Here is a 25,468-nt window from a genome sequence, read left to right as displayed (position 1 = left end):
CTTTCAAATAGGTCAGAGTTTCAGTATGTTCAAGTACTTCAACACCATGGCAACAAGAGCTTCAGTGCTTGAGATAATTGGGGACAGAATTAGCATATTTCCCCAGGAAGAGTCTTCTGAGAGTTTTGAAGTTTTGCAAAACTGGGGTGGTCATCGTTTCCAGTCAGAGAGAATTTCACTGCCTGGACCTGACTCTCCTGGTTACTAGCTAACAACCAGAGCACTTTCCAGTGCTCCACTCCATCTAGCAGATTCACAGATCTGTGTGAGGTGCATACTGTTGAAGGGCCTACTAAATTCAGTTTTCACATCTGTGAAAACATTTGCTGAGCTACAGCAAAATCATGCTTAACTCTGGACAAGGTCTAAGATGGTTTTTAAAATTAAATGTCGAGTGCCAGTCAAGCAGCAGAGTGGAAGGTGCATCTAGATGAGAAGGCAGCTCTCTATACTCAGACCATGATGAGAGTCATTGGCCACTCATCTTCATTCTAGAATCAGCTACATAAATGTTATTGATAATGAAATGTGCAGTTTATTGCTTGCTCTGCCAAGGGATTAGACATTGTAAGCAGCAAGGTGGGCAAAGACATGCTAATAGCTTGGAGTGGGGATTAAGTTACATCATCAAAATTTGCTAAACCTGGGAGAATCTCCTCATCTGCTCTTGCTGGGATCATGAGAGGCATGGCTCCTTGAGTAAGGACTAAAACATTGGTTTTGGTGATGGTCATGGTGTTTTAACATGAAGATGATTGCTTTATATGAAGGAGTTGCTCAAGTGTAACCCTCCTTTAGACACAAGTGACATTCCTGTCTCAAAGGTGGTAGTGCTTTGACAGTACTGTGACTGTGGTACATAAATTGCTTTAACTTTCTGTATTATAAAAAAATGGTGGCACTAGTTCCTCCCATTTAATTTTCTAAAAAAAATCATCTACTTTCTTGTCTTAACAGCAGTTGAAAAGAAAGTGCAAAGGAGTTTCCCTCTACTGTCTCATCTCCACCGTACCTCTCCCATTCTGCTTCCTCCTCCTTCTGATCCCCGAGTGAAGATGAGTGACCGGCTGCGAATATGACATCTCTGACCGGTGTCATTGCCTCCCACCAGTCCGAGTGGGTGTCCTTCCCTGACGAGCTGCTCCTCCCTGTTCCCCCACCAGGTAAGCTCTGATTTTCTCTGGAACTGCTGAGACTTCCTTGTTTGATTTAGACCAAGTACTGGCATAAATCTAGCATATATATGTGATATATGTGGGACAGCTTGCCTTCTAAGTGGAAGCAGTTTGTGCAGAGATTGAATTATCTCCTGCTACCCCTATGTAATAGGAGAATTTGGGCCAAAAAGGCAAATCACTCTTCTTGTGTGATGTAATGTAGATCTACTACAGGTTTTGGATCTGTGCTTCGAAATTCAAGGCAGTATCCAACCAGCCATAGAGGACATCTCCCCTATTAAAATCAAGTGCAAGACTGCCCAGTGTTAATCCAAAAACTGCATTAAGTGAAGGAAAAATTCCTACATTTAGTAGCAAATTTTTGATGTTTCAATAAAAAACAATGAAATAATGATCAATCCTGTAAATCTTTCTATGTTACCTCTATTTTAGGTAGCACTGAGGCTCCTCCAGTGAAATGTTTTAATTCCTCTGACACATCTTCAGAAGAGAACCACAGTGCAAATGGAGGATTTCAAGACCTTTTCTGCTCAGAGCTGGAGGAGGCAGCTGAGCAGCCCAAGGTGGATTCTGGTAACCATGTGTCTCCCAGCACTGATCTGTCATCGTCCATCAGTGCTTGGGTTCAGTTTGAAGATGCACCGTGGACAAGTGCTTCATCAACCCACCCACAAACAGGTAAGGCAAAAGCAATGAGAAAGTCTGTTCCAGTAAGATAACAAAGTACAATGAAAGCATACCGGATTTTTGCCTTGCTCTTTGGCTTCTCAAAGGTTTGAGTAGTTTGCACTGTATTTTAACACAATTAATGTTATCAGAGTTTCAAAAAGGGCCTTCTGGATTGAACAAGAAATATTTTCTTTTTGTAAAGAAAACGAAAGCCTTTTGTGATTCACTCCACCTGTGTCTTGACTAAGTCTTGGAGATTGCCGAAATGCATTCATGGGGAAAGAGCACAGAGGTGTTTTCAGCAGTGACATTTCTTACATAGAGATATGAAAAGCCATTGAAAGAGTCTAAGCCATATTTGCCTTTGTATTCTGGAACGCAAAGAGTGGTAATCACCTCTGTGATCCTAGCCTTTGCCTGATCTTAGTCCCCATATGCTTTTTGCCAGCAGTTCATTGATACCAGCAACTAATGTGCCAGTGCTCATCAGTACTTCCTGCTCTCTTTTGATACTTCCTGATGTCTTGTGATTTAGCAGCTGGAGAATGACAAAGACAACAGGTGTTTACCTTAATTCCAGCACTGCATGCACTTTTCTTCAAATATAGCAGTTCTTTCTGACATGCTTTAAACATGCATGCAAATCCTCTGCCTTGCCTCATCAGCTCATGGTAACTGATGTGGCTATATGAGCTTCTAGCTTTTCTGCATGAACAGACTTCTGTCCTTCCTTGCAGGAGGTTGTGGAGTAATTGCCAAAGTAAACAACAGTTTACTTTTTCAAGTTTCAAGTTTCAAGATTCTCTCTTACTAATTCCACTTTATGACTGCTATTTATTAAAGCAGTTTAAAGAGTTATAGCTTTCCTCTGCTCACTGAGTCCATCAGATATTCCCTGTAACACATGAATAGTACTTCTGTCAGAAAACTTGGATTGTCAGCTTTGGATTGGGTTTTGGATAAATCCCATCTGGTTTTCCATCTGCTATTTTGATGGATGCTACAGACTAGTCCTTTTGAGACAGTATGGTTGGACCTTTGTGCACAAGTAAGGGAACCTTTAGAATCTCTTCTAAAAGAGATTTCTCTGATCTTCTTTATATTTATTTGTTGGTTCTTAGTTGTAAATACTGATTTATCCTTGTGATGTGAAGAGAAGGAGGAGTACCCATGAAGTGTAAATATGTAAAACTGAGATACTCTACCTCTCTCTCTAGTTTCATGGCTATGTGATCCTTATGCTTACTCACACAGCCACGTACTTTTTCAAATGGGGCTGTTGGTTGCTCTGACTTGGTATTTCCATCCTAATGTTGTTATGTTCTTGTTAACTGAAAAACCTATAAATACACCTTCTTAATTAAAAAAATCTTTTAATTAAATTAAAAATCTTTGCTCAACCTTAATAAAGCTAATCATAAGAAAAAGACTTCCATAAACCAAATGTTATGGTATATTACCTGATGTCCTACCCTTGGAGGGATGTGGCCTGGCCTTAAGGTATATGATTAGCAAAAGCACTGCCTGTTGGTGTGTGTTTTCAGTCACAGGGGACACTAGTCTGTAGGCAGAGGTCTAGGACATCCAGATGAGGGGAGTAGAGTAGACTTTCCAAAAGCATTGCAGTTTTGTAGGAGACACTCATTTGTGCCCCTGTAGAGCTTTGTCCTGTATGATCCATGTCACTGAGGGAGGATATTTGCATGCTGACTTTGGCATCTGAGATTCATGGAGGAGGGTGGTTCCCCTAACAGACCAGGGTGTACTCCATGTAATTCTTGCATGGGAAACTGTTATTCTATGAACTATATAGGAACCCTAAGGAAGTGTTTCCTAAGGGTATTTTAAAATCCTTACTTATGAGCTGGTCCCACTCCTTTTCTGAACCCTGTATGATAAAGGGCCAGACCAGTGCAGCTGACAGCCTCTAAAGGGAAGCAGAAATGACAGGTCTTTGTTTCTGGTCCTTTACTTTGACACTTGACAGCAAGAGGTAGGATAAACTCCAGCCTAGTTGTTGTCCATTATTGTGCAGATCACGATTTAATTCTATGGGCGGCAGCAAAGCTGGAGAGCTGCGCTCGCTAACACCCGGAGTGGAAAGCCCGAGGTGACAGCAATTACTCATTTCCAGTAGAAAACACTCTGCATAGGAACAATGGCAAGTACCCAGCCGGAGGAGGGAGGAGTGTAAAGGCTAAGTGCAAACAGAAGGATTGGTGTGGGAAGGATGGCCACATTTGAAATCTGTTTCCTGTGCAGGCAGCTGTGAAGAGCAACGTCCTGGAGGCTCAGCACCCCTGTCCGGGCTCCAGCGCTGTTAGGAAATCGTCTCTGTCTGTCTGTCTGTCTGTCTGTCTGTCTGAATATGCTTGAACAGCTGCTCAGCTGACCAGATAATTACCCAGGCTGATGGCCAGGCTGCCTGGAAACATTTTGAAAAGGGGATTGCAAAGTGGGATTTCCAGAGTGCCATGAGAGCAAAGAGGATCAATCCTCAGAGAGAGAGATTCTGTACATTGGGGCTACAGTATTTTGGCACAGGTTTCCCCAAAAGCAAATATTTCTCTCAAAATACTCAGAGTCTAAAAAAATAGCAATTTAAATACAGTTGGAATGTAGTGGTTATTCTATAGGAGGTACATTTTAAACAAAACCAAGGCTAATGCTGAATCCTTTTTGTTCTGGGAAAACTGAAGGCATTGTTGGGGCTGCAGAGGTTGAGGGACTGATGGCAAGAAACAGGGCTGAACAAACCGGCAAAGAATTTGGAAGATGAAAAGAAAGGTCAAAATATGAGGTACAGAAATGAAAAGCACCCATAATAAGCCTCACTCACAGTGAAAACTATTTTATTTAATATGTTCTTGTAAACCCTTCCTTCTGCCAGGTTCAGGTAGAGTAAATGCTAAGCAAAATGTTTGACTCAAAATATTTCAGCATTTGAGATTTATGTATAGTTAACTGAGAGCTGCCAAATCATGTGGATTTCTCCTCAAGAAGCAAAAACTCTTGAGTGAGGCCATAGAAATATTAAGAGAAATTATGTATTGTGGTGTCCCATTCTCTTTTTTCCTTTTGTGGGGAAAAGGAGAAATTTGAATTTTGGTATGATTATTATCAGCCTAGTCAAACTGTTACTGCCAAAGTGAAAAATGAGATTTTAAAGCTGACCCAAATGTTCCTATCACAAATGCTACACAATCTGTAAATGATCACAGCCAGCAGGTGACAAAACATTTGCATTTGTTACACAATGGGCCTCCAGCTCACAGTCTCATATTCTATCAGTGTTAGCTGGACTCTTCAATTCAATGAGGTATTCTTACTCACCATAATTAGAGTAAGGCAAGATCTATTACATCATCCATCCTGCTCAGCCACGCCCACTTCTTCCCAAGAGCTTTGTCTGGTTTTAAATGGCTCAAATTACTTGGACTCTTACCATGACCCTTGAGAGGCTATCCAACAGCATATCTGGGCTTAACTACTTTGTGCTGTTCTCTCTGAAAGTAGGCAATACTTGCAACACAAGATCAGCAGCTGGAAACTACACCTGTCACTAGAAACTGTGATGCTTAAATGTGTTAAAATGAGAAAAATCTGAAGTCCTATGTAATAAGAAAATAAATTATGCTAACATGGTTTATTATAATACAGTGTAGGGATCAAGGAACACGTCCTCAAAACACCAAAAAGGAATTAATGCTTCAAGGTAAATCTGCGTATTAAAAGCCAATCCATTGTTTTAAGCATAGATATGTCAAGAAAATTAAAGTGCATGTTGAAGGAAACGTTTTTTGTTTTGGGAATCAGTGAGTTGAGTTTCAGTATCCAATGCATGCTACAGAATTTGCAATTTAGGCATAGTTCTGGCACCGGTCTTTCAACATAAACAGATTTCTGAGAAATTCCTACAGCAGAAAGGCTGTGACTCTCTGGCTATTGGCATTAGAGACTGAATTCAAAATTTCTACAAGAGCCCTGCCTCATTTAGGAATTTGGCTGCAGCGCTTCCAGGAATCTGAAGAGCAGCAAGCAGAAGCATCTGAAGAGAGATCTTAAACATGTGTGGATGTTTACTTTTGCTTGTCTTGCTTTTTGAGATTGCTAGATGGTCTTTTGGCTCAGCATAGGGGAAAATGCCCTTTTGCTAGTTTTAATAATTAGTGTTGAGGAACCTAGAACAGTCACAGGTAGAAGGTGACTGTAGTAAGAATTTAAAGAACAGCTGTTGCAAAAAAAGCTCCCTGTGATTTTGGTTTTCCAAAGTACAAGACTCTTTTAAGGAAAAAAGCAAACAATTCTGTTCTTTCAAGATGGCCCAACTTGCCTGGAATAAAATTAATATGCCCTTACATAGAAAAATTTGGCAATGCTAGTCCAGTCAGATGCCTTCTTAGATAAAAAATGAGTTTGGAAAGCACAAAACTAGTTGGCAGTATTTGAGTTCTTAGATCTTACATGTTTCTAAATTAGCCTGTTTTTTCATATTGCTGTGACTGACTTAAAAAAAACCACTGGAAATCTAAGATTTTTTAAAATTAAATAATTCCACAGTTTCTAGGATATAAAGCACACTTTTAAAAAAACACTTGGCTCCTGTTAGTGATCCACATACAGAGTTCAGCTTTTCCCTTTGTCCTCTATGTCCAAATAAAGTGCTTTGTCTGTCAGAGCAATTTCAGCTGAAGTTTTAAGGATGGCTTTTCAGGTGCTGTGTTTAACAAAAGGACTGAGAGAGGTGCTGACAGATTACAATCATACACTCATCATTCTTTCTCTACAGGCACTGAGCACCTCACAGTGTGCAGTTATGCAGGGAGGAGGGGTGGGCTTTGGTTCTGTGTCTGACACAACAGCTGTCAGCCTGTGCAATAAGGAGGCAGATCTGCCTTACAGCTCCTCATCCTCAGGGATGACTCCTTGGAAGGCACTCAGAGTCAGTAGCTTCACAGCTGTACACTTATAAAAATACCACTGCCTGCTTACCTGAGGCTATCAGTACAGATATACAAAATAAATTCACACTTCTCAAGAGGCAAGGCAGAGAGCACTGTTTGAATGTTCTGTCTATGCCCATATCAAGGTTTCCATAATGTGGAATAATGTCCCATCACATCACTTGGATGGAGAGAAAGAAATCTTCTTTAACTAAATTTGTCATTTTTTTCCAAAGTATCTGTCATCACAGTAAGAGTTGCTTGTTTATTACATACTGAGAAGAGAATCTCTGTGTCAGTAGTTGTTCACTGTAACTGCAAGATTTGAGGAGCATCAAGATCTTTCTTGGTTTAATAGCTAAATACAGATGTACCAATTTAGAAAATAGTTACTAAGCTGATATTAAATTAGAACAAGTCTCTACCTGTACACTTTTCCTTAGTTCAGGAAGACTTTATTACCATAACTTTCTTTTTTATTATTTCCTCACTAGAGCTGCCCATTGTTGCTAGCATTCAAGTGCTGATGTGGGCAAAGAGCATGCAATACAAACAGTACAGAATACAAACTCATAGCAGTGGATGTGTGTGATTGTGTTCCGAGCTCTGGGTGATGGTTAGGCAGGTCTGAACTGTTTGACATGCAAGTCTGGCAAATGAGAACAGGATTTTTGTTCTACACTGAGCAAAAATGTTATGTAGTATATTCAGACTGGGGCTCTACATTCTGCATGTTCACAAACAAAAGTTATTCCTCGTGCACATTAGTTTCAGGTCAATTTCAGGTAATTTTTATACTCCCCCTCCATGCAGAGCGTTCCTGAGATGATGACTGCATTTGAGTGGGTGTTACAGATAGGGAATGCTTAATTAAATTAAATAAAACCACTTAAAAAAAAACTGTGGTGCTGTAAAAACTCCACAGAGTTGCACAACAAACATATTCAGGTCTTGTCAGCAGTGTCAGAAACGTGAAATCTTGTTCTGAAAAGTCACAGCTTCTCCAGTACTTGAGCAACAGGAAAGCATATGGCTGCCTGCAGCATGGAATCTAAGGCAGACAGCTGAGTAGTGCTGGAGGTGACAGTGCCAGGCACTAGCTAAGTTGTTCTGCATTTGTTACAAAATAACTGTGTTGCTGTGCATGTTGGAATTTGTATTTACAGAGCCTCAGTATGCTGATCTAGCATGCCTTTGGAATAGTTGTGATCTCTGGGTAGACTGCCCTGCATGTCTCTAACCAATACCTGTTTTTTGCGACCAGTGTCTGCTTCAAAAGCACCCAGCTGGACTTCTCCCTCTTCCAACTCTTCTGAGAGGCAGGCCCGTGCCTCAGAGAGCAGCTGGACAACCAACTCGGAGGACACCAGCAGCCCAAGCATTGCTCCCTCCTACACAGATCTGCAGTCGCTGAATACCGAGGACTTGACCAGTGGTAGAACATCTGCAGCAGATTCAGCTGGTAAGAGGGAAGCCTTCAAGCTTCCATCTCAATCTTTTTGATGCTGCTCAAACTCACTGTTCAGAATTTAGCCACAGGGAATGGATCCAAAGCAGAATAAACTCAAGGATTAGGCAGACTAGCATTTTGTTCTACTCTAATTCAAAAAAAATCACACTTGGACTTTACACAGCACTGACATGTGCAGGCTCCTGAAGTTAGAGCCAAATGCAACTGTGTGCCTGTTGATAGACTTGGAGCATTTCTGCTTTTGACATGCCACATCAGCTTAAGCTGATCTAGGAACTAATATATTGTGGGAGAGGCTAGATGCCTTTCCTTAATTTTCATGCAGAAGTTTTCTCAGCAGTGTATTCAGCTGAGGCAGGCCCAGTTCTGCTTGCTCCTCTCTTCCAGTGAGTGCCAAGACACAGATCCAGTTTGCTGGAGGCATTCTTTGCATAGTGGTTTGCACTGTTACTGAACAGTAAATGCAGAGAGAGTGTAAAACATGACATAAGATGGTTCAGGAGCAGATTTTAACCATTTAAGGATCTTGCATCTGACCTTGTAGGGCTCTATTCAGAAACAATCCTGATTATGGAAAAATGTGCTACATGGCATTGTAGCTCTTTGCTCCTCAGTTGTACTCTGGGTAATCTGAAGTGAGAGAAATAGAGCAGAATAGTGCCAGTCATGTCATGGAGGATGGGAACTGCTGAATGACAAAGCTTTCACCGCACATAAAAAAGCTGACATGTCAGGACACAGAAAAAAATACACAGCTCCAGGAGGAAGCACCTGCACATTGTTGAAAGCTGTTCAACCCAAGCTGAGGAAGGTCAGTAGCTACACAGTTTGGTGATGAAAATCAATTCCCTGGTGTCATGATAGCTCAGACGTGGGAGATATTTAATGTGTTTTCTCTCAGGTGGTGAATGTAAAAATATGTGGGAAATAAGATCTGTTTTGTCAGAATGGGCTTCCCAAGCCTCACTGAGGTCATATATCCCTTCCATAAGAAACATATGCATACATCACTTACAAAGAGTATTATTTGGTGGTTCAGTGAAGCTGGGTTAGACTTCTAGCAGATTTATAAACAGCAGCATGGTAGGTCCTGGCTCAGCACTTTAGACAAAGGATTTGTGGAGTAGTAGTAGTTACTTTGGATAAGTAGAGCTGTTTCTTTTTTCAAATAATTGAGTTACCACAAATCTGTCTGACCATTTTTATTTCAGAATACTCTGCTTTCCTGTTTGGAAACCACTTTTTGGTAGAAAGGTAGAATAGGCAAGTTGGAGTATGTGCTGGATATCGCTATATTGTGATTTGGTATAGGCTGCTGTCACTGGGGCTGTCTCCATCTGAGCAAAGGGAATGAGAGATGCCCAGTGCATATATAACTTCACATTATATAGGCAAGTCATAAACAAAGGGCTGTTGTATATGCATGTCATACTCATGGGATTATATCCTACATATGGCCCAAAGTGAAGCTGATACTTCAGTAAAAGCTTTGTGTGCAACTTTCTTATCTCAGTCAGTCACAAACTGACATATTTATTAGCAAGATGAGTACAAAAGCTCACTTCAGTCACCTAAAAATTTTGCAAGTAAAAAAGGAGGTAATACAAGCAAAGCTGTGCTGTTAGTTAAAACATAAGGTACACTAATCATAAACATAAAATACATAAAACATAAGATACACTTACACTTCCAGTACCTTAGTGATACTGGAACTTGAAGTGTGAAATACAGGGAGCCTTTGTGTCAGCAGGTGTAGAGTTTGCAAAAGAGCAGCATGAACAAAGTGCATCTGTTTGTGCTGTTCCTGGGATGCCTCACAGTCCACTCCCTGAGGTGGCTGCTGGCATCAGGAAGGTTTGTGGAAGTGGAGAAGCTGAGGACCTAGTTGCCATGGAATTGTTGTACAGTTGTGGCTGCTCTTCTGTTGTTCAGCCCACTGTCATCCCATCATAACAGTGCATAAGTGGACAAAAAATGTATGATCATTTTCTTCTCTCCATCCTCTCTGCCCCTCTCCAGAAATTCAGTTCTTTAAACTGACTTGAATCATGCATTTGATTTGCATTTCTCCCCTCAAAGGACTGGCTGCCTCAGTCTGTAGTAAAGTTTGAAGGCTCCACCAAGACAATGAAATGGCATGTATTTTGCCGTGAAGGCAAAGAGAGGAATCCTCATGCTCTGTGTGATGATGAAGTTACGTTGACTGCTAACCAAGATGTTGATTCCAAGGTCAAGCTTGCTGGAGGGAAAAAAAAATCAGACTAATTTCACTGCTAAAAGCCTTGTGAAAATAATAAATCAATGTTTGATCTACTTAGTGATGGTAAAGAATCAGGTCTGTGAAATAATCTGGGTTTAATACTATTTCAAGTGAGAAAAACCTGGTGATGAGAAAAGCATGAAAAATTCTACTCTGTGGTCAGATGCTAAGTAAAATAACTATTTTAGCCATGGTGAATTTTTATTGCCTGAACAGGATAAAAGGACACTATTCCATAATTTCACCACTTGTCTTGAATTAATCCTGCATGCAAAATGCTTAAACACCAGCTGCCTGTGGTAGTTCAGGGCACAGGGCTTTGTGTGGGAGCAGATGAAAGCCTGAGGTAGGTCTGACTGCAGGCATACACAGAGACAAGTCCCAGCATAAAAATGTGCATCTTGGTGTCCAGGGCTGGTGGGCTCTAAGCAGGTAGAATTGGCTGGGAATTAACTTTCTCACAACTGACACAAAATGTGAGTGTAAAACTTAAGGGGTTGAGCTTATATAATGCATGTGTTTATGCAAGATATAGCCTAGGAAGATATCTGAAGGAGGAAGATGGTAGAGACCTGAGTGATGCAACCTGAAAATTCACCCTTGCTACAGGGGACAGCAGAAAACCTCCTGACTGATGGAGTTGGGATAAGCAGACTGATGTCCTGTAAAGGCAGCAGTGTTGCAGGAGCAGAGCTGAAAAATATGTGCTTTTCTATCAAAGTGCAGCTAAAAGATGCTGCACTTCATTGCCTATGCTTGTTTGAAATCTGGCACCAAGAAGCCTTTTATATTATCGTCAGCTTTGCCAGCACAAGGGACTCTTTAGCCTGCAGCAGCTAGCCAAGAAATGTGGGTCAGGTGATAGCAGACTGCCCATTTACCAGGGGCATGTTTATGTGGTTCTAACAGCAAGCACTTTGCAACAGCTGGGCTTTCACAGTGTGTGTGAAGCTGTGTTTGGTGCTGCTGAAGTGCCCTTGCCTCAGAGTTCTTACCATGCCTCGCCACATCGCCCAGCTTGGATCAATGAGCATGAAAAGAAGTAGGAACTTTTGGCCTTTGTGCTGTGCTCTGCAAGATAAGTAACACAGGACATCTCTGTTACTGATACAATACAAGTATTTGTTCCTTCTGTAGCAGATGCCTGTCTCAGCTTTCAAAAAAGGTCAAATATCTGCGAGACAGAGGAGCAACGGAGAGGACTTCTTGTAACTGTGGTTATGGATCTGTTCTGAGGTTGTGCCCAAATACCTCACAGCTTGATTTAGATTTCTGCATTTCACCATTCTTCTTTAAAATAATTTTATCTATATAAATTAAAATTATATTGTACACAAAATATAGTTATATATGGTCAGTATGCATGTAATAAAGAAGATATATATATTTACATAGCTCATAAACTATATTCTATTATAAACTTCATAGACTATATAATAGAGTCTCTCTGTATCAGATAATAAAGCTGTGTATGTCTGTGTGTAGGCATAATTTTCTTCATAGCAATTTTAGGTGCCTTGTTGGTAGTTGTTGCTTCTGTTGTGATTTGTATCTTAGCAAAGCTGCAGCTATGCCATGTTTGATGTTAACGGTTCAATCTGCTGACCAGTTGTTCTCTTTGGCACTTTCTTGTATCTCTGGGACTACTGGGATACTGAGGAAATTTTTGTGTTATTATTTTCTGAGAACATCTGCATGTTTGGAGATAGAAGGTTGCATGTGCGACCCCTAACTTCCAAAAATCCAGACAGTTCATAAATAGCACAAGGAATTAACTCTGAGAATGTTGTTGTTTTCAACATCATTTAATGGGGCTCTGGTGCTTCTCTTCCAAAACTTGGAAATGGCAATTCTGACAAGCTCAGCTCCAGCTATCTCTTGACGGTAACAGAGGGCAAGTAATAACTTTTCAAACCTTTTCCTAATGCTTTTCTGCAGTGTTTCTGTTACACTTCTTCTGTAACTGTAGCCAGCTAGATACTGAATCCTGATACGATGACTGCAAGAATGGTGTTCAGTGAGTTTCAAACAAGCAGCTTTGAACAGATTATATGGCTGTGCATTGTGGTTGCACTGAATGCCATGAACAGGGTACAAGCTCTGAAATTATTCCATGTTAATTACCACGGCAAGAGGGAGAATAGTACATGCTGATGATTACCACCTTCCATCCAGAGCTGCATTTCAGTTGTGCTGTGTAACTATTAACTAGCTTGTGCTGGGTCCCAGTCCCAGACACATGAAAACTTGTGCATGAGAGCCTGCCAAAGCCAGCTGGAGAGGCTGCAGAGAGGAACAACCAACCCTTGCTTCAAGGAGGAGGGGACTCCAGAATACCATCAACAAATAGCACCTAAAATATACTCCTAAACAACTCCAAACTGTAAGGGCTAGATTCAGCACCAGAGGCAGGGTTCTTTATTTTTCATGTCAATACCAACCACCAATTCAGGAGTTTTATATCCTTCTTGTCATCCCAGATTTTTCTCATGTATTTTTAGCTTCTTGGAGAGTAATGAATTAATGGGGCAGATCTGAGAAGCTAGGTCTAGATAATTCTTGGCAGTAGAAGTGCTGTGATCCCAAGATAGACCTGTGTACTGGAAATTAGCTCATCTTCAAGGCTTCCTGGCTGCAGTGTCCCAATGACCTCTGCAGCAGAGTTCAGTCCTCTTCCCTGTGTTGCAGTGAGGAAGCCTGCAGCTTGGTTGTGCAAACTGGACCTAGGTGAAGTAGAAATAGCTTTTGCCATATAGACTGACAACCTTGCTCTTTGATGAAGAGTGCAGGTAAAAGTAGTGGGCCGGAGTCACTGTCTCAGTCCTGCCTTGTGGCAGGAAGGAAGGCTCAGAAAATCTGCCAGGAGGATGGGGGAACTATTAGAATGAGGAAAGAACAGGTACAACAATAAACAAATGTTTATTTCCACTATTCAGTAGAGAGAAATAGAAAATAATCTTGGTGTGCAGGCATCTGGTTCATAGGCTTTAAGGCCAGAAAGGAGGGCTGTGTTGTCATTATTATTGTCCAGTCTGGCCTCCTGCATGTCTCAGGCCAAAGAACCTCACCTGGTCATTTCTGCACCAAACCCTTCAGTTTGAAATAACAGCACAGCTGCAGGCTGCGCAGGGAATGCACTGGGAACAGCCCTGAGGAAAAAGGCGTGGGGCTGTTGGTGGACGAAAAGCTCAACATGAGCTGGCAATGTGGAAGAAACTCTTTACTGTGAGGTGGTGAGGCACTGGAAGAGATTGCCCAGAGAAGTTGTGGATGCCTCATCCCTAGAAGTGTTCAGTGCCAGGCTGGATGGGGCTTGGAGCAAGCTGGTCTAGTGGAAGGTGTCCCTGCTCAAGGCAGGGTGGTTGAAACAAGATGATTTTTAAGGTTGCTTCCAACCTAAGCCATTCTATAACACTACCATATCCTGAGCAAATATTTGCATAATATCTTTCTGATTAACATCAGCTGCAGCAAAGTTAGTCCCTGATCAGCCATTTCCATCCCTTCAAAACTTAATTTTTAAAAAGGACTGTCCTAGTGATAACATTTAAAGCAAGCTGAGATGTCAATGAGCTCAGCTCTGCCAGCTCTTGTGGGCCTAAATGTAGTCTGCTAACTTCCAAAGGTCCAATACCTGCCTCCCCTACACACCAGAAAATAACACTGGTTATTTATCTTCTCTGTTACCTTGCCTCACAAGGAAGAGTGGTTGCTGCTACTGTAGGACTATCAGATTCTTGCTTTTTCTTCAGGAACAATGAGAAATATCAGGGTGTAGGAGGACAAGATTTAACATTGCTCTTATAGTAAGAAAGGAGTTAGAAGAAAGCTCAGAAGTGTCTGCTCCTACTAATGCCTACAAGGCTGAGTCTTATGGTGCTTACTCCTGTGAATTAATTAGGATTTCCCTGCTCCTCTGCATTGTAAGAAAACCAAGTCTAAGACAAGGAGGAGGCAAAGTGAGTGAAGAGAAAGTGACAGCATTTCACTGAGTCTAATTTTCATTATTGCTCGGAAATGTTACAATTAAAAACTTTATAACATTATGTGTGTATGTATTTTATATATATATATATATATATATATATATATATATAAAATAACTTTGTTGTAATTTAGTGGATTTTTGTCTGCTTGCTAGCATAGAATCAGTTCTGATCTTGTGCCATGTCATTGGCCCTGTGCTGCAAACAGCTAAATGAGCATCTCCTAGTTCAGGTGCTGAGTTTTCTTCTCATGACTATTCAGAAGTGGAAGGTACAGTAACTGTGGATTTGTAGCTGAATTATCTTTATTATAGAAGAGCTAAATGCTGAGCCTACATGTATACTTGATGTAGTTCACTCTTTTCGCACCTATTTACCAATGTTTTTACATAGATCAGCTCAAAGGACAGCAGAGAGAAGTCCAGGGCAAGTCACAGGACTGACCTTCTCATCTGCCTTTATATAGGCAATATCTCAAGAAAACAGATATGAGTAGGTGCTTTGTAGTTTGTCTCAGTGAGGCAGACTAGGTGGTATGAAGCCCTTTATTTCTGTTTGTAAGGCTGTGATTCCTCAGCCACAGTGTTTATGTTGGCCCCAGTTGGTCCCTAATGCAGAACACCACATGCTGATATGATAAGCCTGAGGAGTTCAGCAGGAGATTTTGCAGCTGGACAGGACATTTCAGTGTAAAGCTTGATTGGAGATGGGATGCTTGAGTGCAGCAGCTATCTGTGATTGCTGTGTTCACAGAGGAACAGCTTGGTTTGTTTGGATCAATTCTGCAGGATGCTAAGCGGCTTCCAAGCTTAAAGCTGCTGGGAGAGAAGAACACCAAGATATCTCCCCTATCTCTTTCTAAGTAGAAAACATCGCTGGCAGTTTTCAGCGACATCATCTCGCCTGTTGCATTCAGTTCGTGGCAGCATGCTGCTGTAGTGCTGACAGGAGGCAGGAATGGCACTGTAGCCATGGAGTAGCTCTGGAGAAGCACTGTCCCAGCTTCATGCTGCTGCCCTACAGCACTGGCTGCCCCCCAGGGAACACAGTTCTGCCGCTCCAGAACCACAGCGGGATTCACCGCAGGAAGGAGTCACCCACCTGAGAAGTGGCATTTCCACCCCTGATTCTGTGTGGCAGAGAAGCAAGCAAGGCTTCACCAATTAACAAGAGTTGTAAATCATTGCATGTGCTCTTGATTAGAGATCCCAGTTCTGTGTGGAATTTCCTGTCTGATTATGAAGGGGCTGAATGAATGGAGCTGGCAGAGTAAAACAGCCAGTGAAAAAGCTGGCAGCAGCAGACAGCAAGTAAGAAGGAGAAATTTCACAATACCCAAATGCATGGATTTGCTTGTTTGTCTCTTGCTGTGACATCATCCAAAACCTAGAAAGGCAGACTACGCATCACAGGAATTGGAAAAGTGATGATGAACACCTATAGGGGATCAGTTATAGAGTCATCTCCTCAAAGAACAGTGTGGGATAAAATGGGAAGCGGATTTGTCAAAAACAGGAATAGTGAACAGAATAATTTAAGCAAAACCTTCAGCTTCTATGTTCACAACTTATTTTCTTGTGCCCACTTAGAAACTTGTGATAAATGTCCATTTTTATCAGGACTTCTGCCTCCGTTTTTTCTTTTATTCCACCCCAGTGTTAGGGACAAAATGTAACACTTTCTGTTATTCCAAGGCAGAAATGAGCAGAGTTGGATGACAGTACCCTAGGGAAACTGCTGATTTATGGCTTTGCTTCGATATCTCTGGTTTTCACCTCATGTAGCCTTGATCAAACCATATAATACTGGAGCACAGATATGACATGAATCTTAATAACCATGTTCATCTGTTATTAGAAGCAATTTGGTCTTAATTGTCCTCATGTTTGACAGATGAAACCAAAATTGTCTGCCTATATAAACTAGTATTTGCATTGTGACTGTGAGTGTTACATGAGGGGAAGAGGAGACTTCATGCTATTTCTTCATTCTGATCTTGCTTAGCAAGAATGAGAATTGTGATTCTGGGTTTTGTCACATGGATGCCAGTCCAATTTACTTGTCAGTACCCTTGTGGTACTGCAGTATATTTCATGGACACTGATTTGAACTAATCACTTAGGACTCAGTTTTAAAAATTATTACGAGTGCTCAGTACTTTTTGTGAAGAAGTCCAGATCTGGGTTTTGCATCTAAAACTTTCCAAGATTCTCCTGTCCCAGCTATTCTTGTTACAGTTGAACAAAATTTTCAGTGTGCTCCTCTCCACATCTAGCCATTTAATTTAGTGTCTAAAAGGAGATTAGAGATCCTGCCAACATATGTCCTGCAGCTCTGTGTTCTCAAGCCCATTACAGGCTTTGTAGAAATTATTTCATTTAAGTGGATACTTTAGTCAACAGTTTACTGAAGCTGCTGCATTTTCATGCGTAGACATTTTATTTAAACATGATTCACTTAAGATCATAGGAATGGAATCTATTTCCCAGGACTCTGATGTAAATGTATTCATGACCATTTCCTATCCATGTGTTCCTGTGCCAATATTGTCTTTCAAATAGCTTTTTGCCCTCTCCAGTGTAAGCAGTTTAATATATTTATACAGGGTAATTATCTCTCTTTCTGTGTTCATTTGCTGAACTGAATGAGACAAGCTCTTTAGTATTCTGGTTCTCCATTCTCCTCTTCTTCCTAGAAAGCTTTTCTCAGCTCATGTCGCTGTTTGAATTAATCTTTCGGGTATGTGGTGTTCAAAACTGTGCAAGACTGAGGTCTCACCACAGCCTGATATCAAGATATTCATTTTCCCATCTTCAGGAATTGTCTCCTTGATACATCCCAGGATATTTCCTTTTGAGCCAGTGCATCAGGCAAGTACCCTTGCAGTATATTCAAACTGATAGTGTATATGTGCTTGCTGTGTCCTGCCTCTGCTACACGTGCACTTGTATGCTTGGTGGTGGGCATGAGTCTTCAGAGGCGCTGGGTGGAAAGGGAGCACATGGCACACAGAGGGAACAGAGAGGCACATGGTGCTCCTGGCAGAGCACACAACTGGAGGGTGTTAGTGCATTTGTCACACCAGCCACAGCACCAGTGTCATCTCTCCCCGTGCCTCGGGGCTGCACAGGGCTGCCTCCAGCACAGGCAGCTGGCTCCAGAGTGGGACACAATTCACTGCACTGCCTCTGCAGCAGGCCCTTCACCAGCCAGCCAACATTAGGATCTGGGTGGGAAAGTTTACATAAAAGGAGTTAGGGGGGCTTTCCTGGTGGCTTTGCTTTCATGAACCCACCACTCCTCCTCCCCTAGACTGATCTGTTTGTTCAGGCTTGGTTGCCTCCAGCAACACATTATTAGTGCAAACTATGGTGTATCCTGGGAGACCTGCAGGATTCCTCGCAAATCTTTTGAGTTTTTCGTCTCCAAGGAGGAAGAGACACAAAGGCATTTCACTCTGTTGATGCAGTTGCATGTGCATTGTTCCCCTTCTTTGAGTGTTGGTGTGTCTCTTCAGCAAATGCTGTAATTGGCCTGCTGCACAGTCTTCATCTTGCATCTTCGTCTCAGTGAGTAGATTATGCTTTTCTTGGTAAAGCCACCAAGCTGCACTGCTTTGAAGGCTGTATTTGAAAACATGCTTAGCTGAAGAGCAGAGTTGTGTGCTTACTGTTGCACACACAGATCTCTCCTTGCTGATGGTAGACATCAGGCTTTCAGGGTAAATCTGGCCTTAATATAAATACAGATTGTATTACAGATGAGCAATTTTCCTTGATTTAGCCTGGCTGCAAAGGCAGTGAAGACACAGTGGCAATGGATTAACAACATGGGCATGTTCTCAGGGTGCTGCTAAGACCATACATCTCTGCTAAAATCAATGCCACTGCAAATTCTTTAGATATAGCAAGTGTAATGAGAGCTTCCCCACAATGTGATCAAACTCTGCAGGTATGCTTTTGATCTCTGCTTGGTTTGAAATTACAGGACTCAGCTTCAGCTCCTTTGGCTGTTCTGTGTCCCAGGCTTGCAGGAACCAGTCTGTGTGTCACAGCACAATTCAAACATCATGAAGAGCACTTGATTTCCTGATTAGTCACGTATGTGTCCAGAGATGGACAGCATCAGATGAACTGATCTCCCATAAAGGTCAAGGCAGCTTAGCTAACAGAGGTCGGTGCTGCAGTAGAACAGATGGCATCTCAGTAACAGAGCAGTCTGAGGCAATGGACATGAGGGTTCTCATAAGGGTGATACTGTCAGTAATGGGGGCTATTAGAGGGCAAAGGAGTTAGGGAAATGCAGAGAAGGTGTTTTGAATGCAATCTGCTTTCATCAGGGGATTCAGTTGCCAAGAGACTTAGATGTTAAAAAGTCGTGACTGGAGCTTCAGCCCTGTCTTCTGTCCTTCTGCCAAGGTGATCCAGGTCTGCCAGAGGGTGGAGGACTGCTGGGGCAAAAGAGTGAGCTGTGCTCTGCTGAGATTGACAGTCCAGCTGCATCCACAGAATAAAACCAGTTTGTCTCACGCTTCTGAACAACCTAAACCTGAACTAATGGAACAAACTGGGGTGAAAGGAGAAGGGTTTTGCCAGACCCAGTAGCTCCTTGTCTACTGGATAAAATGAGAAACAGGTTCAGTAGAAATCAACTCATCCCTCACCATATGGCAGGGAGAAGAGTCACTCTTCAATGAGCAAAGGCATTTGAGAATAACCTGATAATTCCTGGATCATTCTCAAGGCAAACAGCATGGGACCAGGACCCAGGAGGCTTCTCCTGCTACACCTGGAAATCCAGCTCATGTGCCTCTTGATATCTTTCTCCAGGGAAAAAGTAAGGGGGAAGAAAATACAACAATGGATGACTAGGCTGTACTTTTTCTGCATTTCAGTTATTTCTCAGTGAACAGCTTTAAACAGCTTCAACCCATCTCCTGCTTTACAGAAAAGTTTCAAGGTGTCGCTTGAGCCATTGCTCTAAGAAATGCTCTTTAACCCACACGGTTCCTTTTCCCTTTCTTCACCATGGGATCTTCTCTCTTCCTGCCCAATTTTTCTCTTCTGGGTGCAGTTCTACTTCTATTTCTTTCCAATTCAAAATAACTTAAATGCTTAAAAGCTTTGATGCCAATGGCATCACCTTGTTTCTAGTGGGTGATCTGCTGCATCCTGCATTCCCTTCTGGCAGAGAAGAGAAAATGAGTAAAGGGACTGTCATTCCCCTTTACTTGGCAGAAGACCCTTCTGCATGCAAAAGAATTTCTTCATAATCTAGTTCCGAACATAAATTTCTCTTTGTTGACCGGATAATTGATGTAGCACTGTTGCAAAGTAGTGAAGTAATAATAGTCCTTGAGAAAATACATACCAATTCTAGCAGTAGCTAATGCTTTACTGGAGTGCCCTGAAGTGTCATTTAAATTCCATCAGTGACTATAATTTCTGCACCTTACAGGAATCTGAAGATGCAGTATTTCCCTAGACATCTTCTATTTTGTATGGTGCTGTAGGATTTCTTATACCTAGATTTCTACCATCAAATTAAAAACAAATGTATGTTATCTTTAAAACTCAATTTTATGGATGAAAATTTTGTGGATATTTTCATTTTTCTAACTTGATTCATTAAATCATTCTCCCACCTCTCAAAAAAAAGCTTTATTTTCTATACTCAAACACTATGAGTAGTGTTTGAGTATAGAAGTCTTTGCTTAAATTAGCATAAATTGGGAAAATGCTGCTCAAGCTGATTAAGTTTTGGAGGCAAGTGGTCTCTATGCTTAACATCACAACCACACAGAGTCCCCATGCAGTAGTCTAGACAGACATGTAACACAGCCAAGTTGCTACAGTCACACCGAGCCTGTCGCCTACGTGAAATGAAAGTGTAAAATATGTTCTTGTGCTGTTTTTAATCTAATTGCCTAGTAATCATCGGGAGGTAGATATTCCTCACTATCTTTCCTGAAAAGTTTCACAACTTAACACTCCCTATATATTTATTTACTTTTTTTTGTTTCAAAGGCCTTCAATCCCAGTTCGCTTTGGCAAATGCAATGTTTTGTATTTTTTCCATGTAAGTGGAGCTGGCTTTGCAATGTATTTAATAAAGTTAGTTTCCACATTGACCATGTGCAACCAAAAGGGAAGATGTTTAAAAAGAGGAAAACACTATGATGAATATACAGTAATGGTCTCCAAATTGTATGCTGCATCTGCCAGTACAGTTTACTTTAAAAGTTACTTTAAAAATTTTAAAATTACTTTAAAGTAATTTTCAAGTCAACACTTGTAAAAACAGTGAACAAATGGTAAAAATGGTGAAAATACAACTTCTGTTAAAAAATAGCTGCTAGACTCACTAAGGCAATGAACTATGGCCATGGCATGTTTTTTGATATCTCTGTCTTCTGTTATGAATGGCAGGACTGTTGAGCACTATAAGCATAAAGTAATTTTTAATTCCTGTGATGAGGTAAGATAGTGGGAAGAGTGAAGATCCTCCAAGATAATTTTTTACTCTATGTTTTCTCCCACAGAAATTTGAATACAAAGGCTGCCTTTATCAACTGCATGGGGGTTTTTTCCCCTCAGTTTCACATACTTTATAATTTGGCTATGAATTTTAAAGAATGGAGCAGAGATTAGAAATTAGCACCCTTTGTGTCCTTTTGAAGGCATATCAACCCCTCCTCCTTAGACACTGCAAAATTCCTTGCTAATAAGGCTGACTGAACAAGTCTTCATTAAACTGCATGTTGCTGGCCTGGAGAATTTGTCTCCATCAGCCATTCAGACCATGACCTGGACAAATCAACCGTGATGCCTCAGATGTGAAAAGCCTTTGTTTGGCTTCTCACATTCTGAACACAATTAGTAGCTCTGCAACTCATCCCCTTGGCCAAGGTAGAGTCACTCTGTCCCTTGCTGTAACTACTGGTCTTGAGGAAAGTCCTCTGAGCATTCCTCAAGTGATTCAGTAGAATGTGATTTTAACCATGTAACTCCCAGTCCATGGAAATGAGTGGCAGGTGAGAATAAAGCTGGTTACACCCAGTTAGCATAGTCATTCTGTACCGTCTGTGCTGGCAGTGTAATAGGAAATGCAATTGGACAAAATTTCCACTAAACTGAGGTAAAGAAACTGACTTATGCAATATATCTGTCGTTAAGGTGACTGAGGCTTCTCTCAGCTTCCAGACACTGTGGTCCAGATGTTTACCACCTCTTCTTTCAACCAGGAGTTAGTACAATAGATGTGACTTTTGTGTAACATGGCAGAATACACAAGTCTTTCATTAAAAAGCATCTTCCACTTGAAGATAAAGTTTTTATAAATTATACAAATAAAGGAGGCAGCTTTTTGTAATAGTCATTTAAAGGCTTAGGAGCTGTTTCACAAATATGTAATTCCTTGAGCATGTCAGAGTTTGCTTTGCTCCAGAAGAATGAAAGGCCAGAGTTTTAAGCTTTATTTCCTCCTCATAAATCCTGAGGATCGTGCATTTACTTTAGCACTGGTTTTGCTGCTTCTTCTGATTATGTCTCTGTTACCTTCAGTGTTACTGCACTGGAGAAGTGGTACACCTTCTACTCATTATGGTCAGGAGTTAAGATTTCAGATTTTTTTGCCTCAGGCAGTGTTTGAAGCCTTTCTCTGTTACGTGCCTGCATGTCACAAGGCAGCAGAAGCATGCAGCAGGTGAGCCAGGGTACTCTCTCTTTCTGTCTATGCATATAATTATCTGTATTTCTATATATGGGGGGGGTGCATGGACACATACTCTCATTTGTAAATTCTTGAAAGACTTCAAACGAAAATCTCATTTTTTGCATTTTTTGTTGGAAGGGATGGCTGAACATCAGACCAACCTAACCCAGTGGCTCTTCAATCAGACAGGTCTTAACAGTGCCTTGTGTTCCCCCTCGCTTCTCACCCACCCATCCCTCTCTATGCACACAGGTCCTGGTCTCCTCAGCCACAGCACAGATTGCGTCACAGCAGCAGGAGAAATGTTTTCTGTCAGCTGGAATCCAACCAGGATGTGAGGAAAATAGCATTCTCAGACACTTCTGAACCACCCTTGTCATTGGGGCAGAGAGCTCCTGCCTACAGCTCAGAGGCCAGGAAGGGCTTGGTCACTTGTGATAGGAGGTGCATCTGAAGGGATCCATTTCAAATGGATTTAAATGGCAGGCATGGTTAGGACACTCTTAGGGTTGAAGGAGGCATCTCTCAGGGTTCTCAGCATGAGAACTGGACCAGCTGGACAGTGATCTGTCACCTGTGAACTTCTCTACACACTTTTCTTCTCACAGACCTTAAACGCTTATTGGCAAAAGGCTGCTTCAGGCATGTGGATTTATGTAACAAGCAGAAGCTTGTCAGAGACTATGTCTCATAGATTTCCCACGTATCAGAGGGTTTGGGTATACATATTTTCAGTCATGACAAGTTGTATTTAGCTCTGACTAGAGCCTGGATTATGCCATGTGTTATATAGCTGAGGAGTATCTGGCTTTCAGTTAACCTTTTCTCCTAATGTATTTTGATGCCTTTCATTTTCTATGTTTGTTTCTCTTTTTTTTTTTTTTTTTTTTTTGCTTTAATTGTATCCTGGCCTAAACCATCTTGTCCTGCTAGGATGATACTACAGAAACCCATTCTGTACTACTGAGCTTTAATTTTGCCAAATTTTCCTCCCAGGGAAAGGATCCTGGAAAAGCAACTGTTCAGAATTCAGTGGTTGCAAAATAATTGATAAACACAAGCCAAATGCTGCTGACTGAGGATTATGTTCAGCCTGGGCTTGGTTTATTCTCTCTTTCTCAACTGCTGCAGGATGAATACAGGCCAGCAGTGACAAGATACTACTCAACAGCAAGTCCTTATCTGTTATCTATGCTTCAAATGCCTCAGGCAACAGAGTTAAAAAAGACTTTCATACAGCTTTCATATTTTGTAAGGATGAATAGAAATAAAAAAATATGAATGTGAGGTGTGATGAAAATTACACCTTCTCAGGGGTAGCTGGGAGAATTTAGAGACTCAGTGATTTGCTCTGCAGTGAGATCCATTAGGCTGACAAGCAGGCCCCAGCAGTAGAAGCTTTATTGGTTTGCTATCTACAACACTACCTGCCAGAGAGGTGTCAAACATCCACAGGACAATCTTACAAGTGCTGAACTGGACACACTGTATTTATCAGCTGGCTTTAGTTTTTCTGTAGGGGTTGTTGGAAAGGCATTGTGGCCACACTGGATTTTGACTGAGCTTCCATCAAAGTCCAAGGTGGGGTTTTGACTGACTGGACCCAAACTGGCAATATCAGGGTGGGGAGGATCCTTCTGTAGGATGAGAAACGTGAAGTTCAGGTTGAGCTCTTGTGTGAGGAAAAATAGAGTTGAATTTAGGTTTCCCACAGCCAAGCACAGGCTGAGTTACCAGCTTAACAGGCATTTTGGAGTGAAGTTATCCTTTACATTTTTTACAAAAGCTGTTGACAGTTTTTGAGACATTGTGGTTAGAGATAATAACAGCTCTATGATGCATGTATTTTTTGGAAGGCAGATTTTATTTCTTTCCCCACAAATCTGATTCTGTCTGTAATCTGAGTTAATTAATGTGCACATTTTAAAAGTTTTTTTGTATTAGACAAAAGGTCAAGGGACTGCCACCTTGTGAGGAAAAAACCTGTTTCCTGAGAAACAAGCTTGCTTCAGTATGTCTGTGACATCCCAGCACCCCATGCAGTGCTCTGTCATGGTGGCCAGATTAATTATGGACCCTAATTGGGAACAAGAAACAAAAGAGGGAGTCTAGGGAAAGATGACTTCATCTCCGTGCTCATCTTACATTACTGTTCTGCACAAAAAGATTGAGGCAACAGACAGAACAGCAAACAAAACTATCTACATAGAGTTTTCCCTTGGCTGAGGAGAGAAAGGATAAAATGAGAAAAGGAACACTATTCACCTGGAAAGTCACAAGAGCAGGTCTGAGTTTTCATCTTTTCCAGCCAGAATGTTTGTTTAAGCCCACACCTTTAAAAGTACTTGTTCAAGCACTTTGTCCTTGGGCTAATTTCTCCATCTCATTCTGCTTTAGCCTCAACTTGCTATAAGCCTGGGAATTTTTAGGCTCTGTGAAAGAAGCTTTTTCTTACACTGACAGAGAACGCCTTGTCTGCTACATGAAGTTGTTACAACAAGGTGTGGGAGGGAAGTGAGGCATGACGGTGTTGCATAAGGGACAGTTTCACGGTTGGCAGACCGGGGGATTACAAAACAAATGTTCCGCTTCTTCCATTAATTGTTTCATTTCAGTGGAGTAGTATAGGCTAAAATTGGCAATGGCCTAGACAGATGGGTTGCCACAAGTAAGGAAGCATGTGGCCATTCCTGATTTACTAGTTGTTTTGGGTTTTTTCTTGGGAAAGGCATCTAACCCCTGATTCTGACTCCTTGCCTATCAACACAAGCGTATCCCTCTAGTAAGGCAGCCCTGTCTCTTCTGCAGGCTGGCAGGCACCAGCTTTGCTGCATGCTGTACAGCACCTTTCCCACAGGAAAGACTCACACAGTTGTCCCTGCAGTCCCTGACCACACTCATTCCATCACCTACCCTCACCCCCTTTCATCATTTGGTTTACAATCACCATTGTACCAACACCCAGAAGTCATAGATTGGCCTCTTGTTTTTGGTTCTGCATGCTGCCACACTCCACCATTCAAACCATAAAGCCATTTACCTTCTGTGAGTAATTTCATGTACTTAAAATTATTTTCATACTGATATAATTTAATGAGTAAATGGCAAATGAAATCTTTTTCTGTATGCTAGGTACTTTTTGGCATTACTTCCCAAGTATCCAGACAACTTTGACTTCATACAATCTGTTTTCCCCAGTGTGTCAAAATATCACATATATTTTTTTTCTACAAAGTAATCAATATGGA

The 25,468-nt window shown here is 41.4% G+C and overlaps 1 protein-coding gene across 1 annotated transcript in view; it reads left to right on the top strand.

Annotated features, from left to right (window-relative positions):
* Positions 1-561: 561 nt before the first annotated feature.
* The window catches only part of STON2 (stonin 2), a 53,187-nt gene continuing 28,280 nt past the window's right edge, over positions 562-25,468 (top strand). The window contains exons 1-4 of the mRNA XM_059473710.1: positions 562-699; positions 958-1,163; positions 1,611-1,856; positions 8,055-8,252. Of these exons, the coding sequence (XP_059329693.1) occupies positions 1,076-1,163; positions 1,611-1,856; positions 8,055-8,252 (532 nt within the window). The 5' untranslated portion in view covers positions 562-699; positions 958-1,075. The remainder of the gene's footprint in view (positions 700-957; positions 1,164-1,610; positions 1,857-8,054; positions 8,253-25,468) is intronic.

The sequence above is a fragment of the Ammospiza nelsoni genome, chromosome 6, assembly GCF_027579445.1.
Source record: "Ammospiza nelsoni isolate bAmmNel1 chromosome 6, bAmmNel1.pri, whole genome shotgun sequence".
In the NCBI taxonomy this organism is placed as follows: domain Eukaryota; kingdom Metazoa; phylum Chordata; class Aves; order Passeriformes; family Passerellidae; genus Ammospiza; species Ammospiza nelsoni.
The sequence above is the reverse complement of the archived record's forward strand: the minus strand, read 5'-3'. Positions and strand labels throughout refer to the sequence as shown.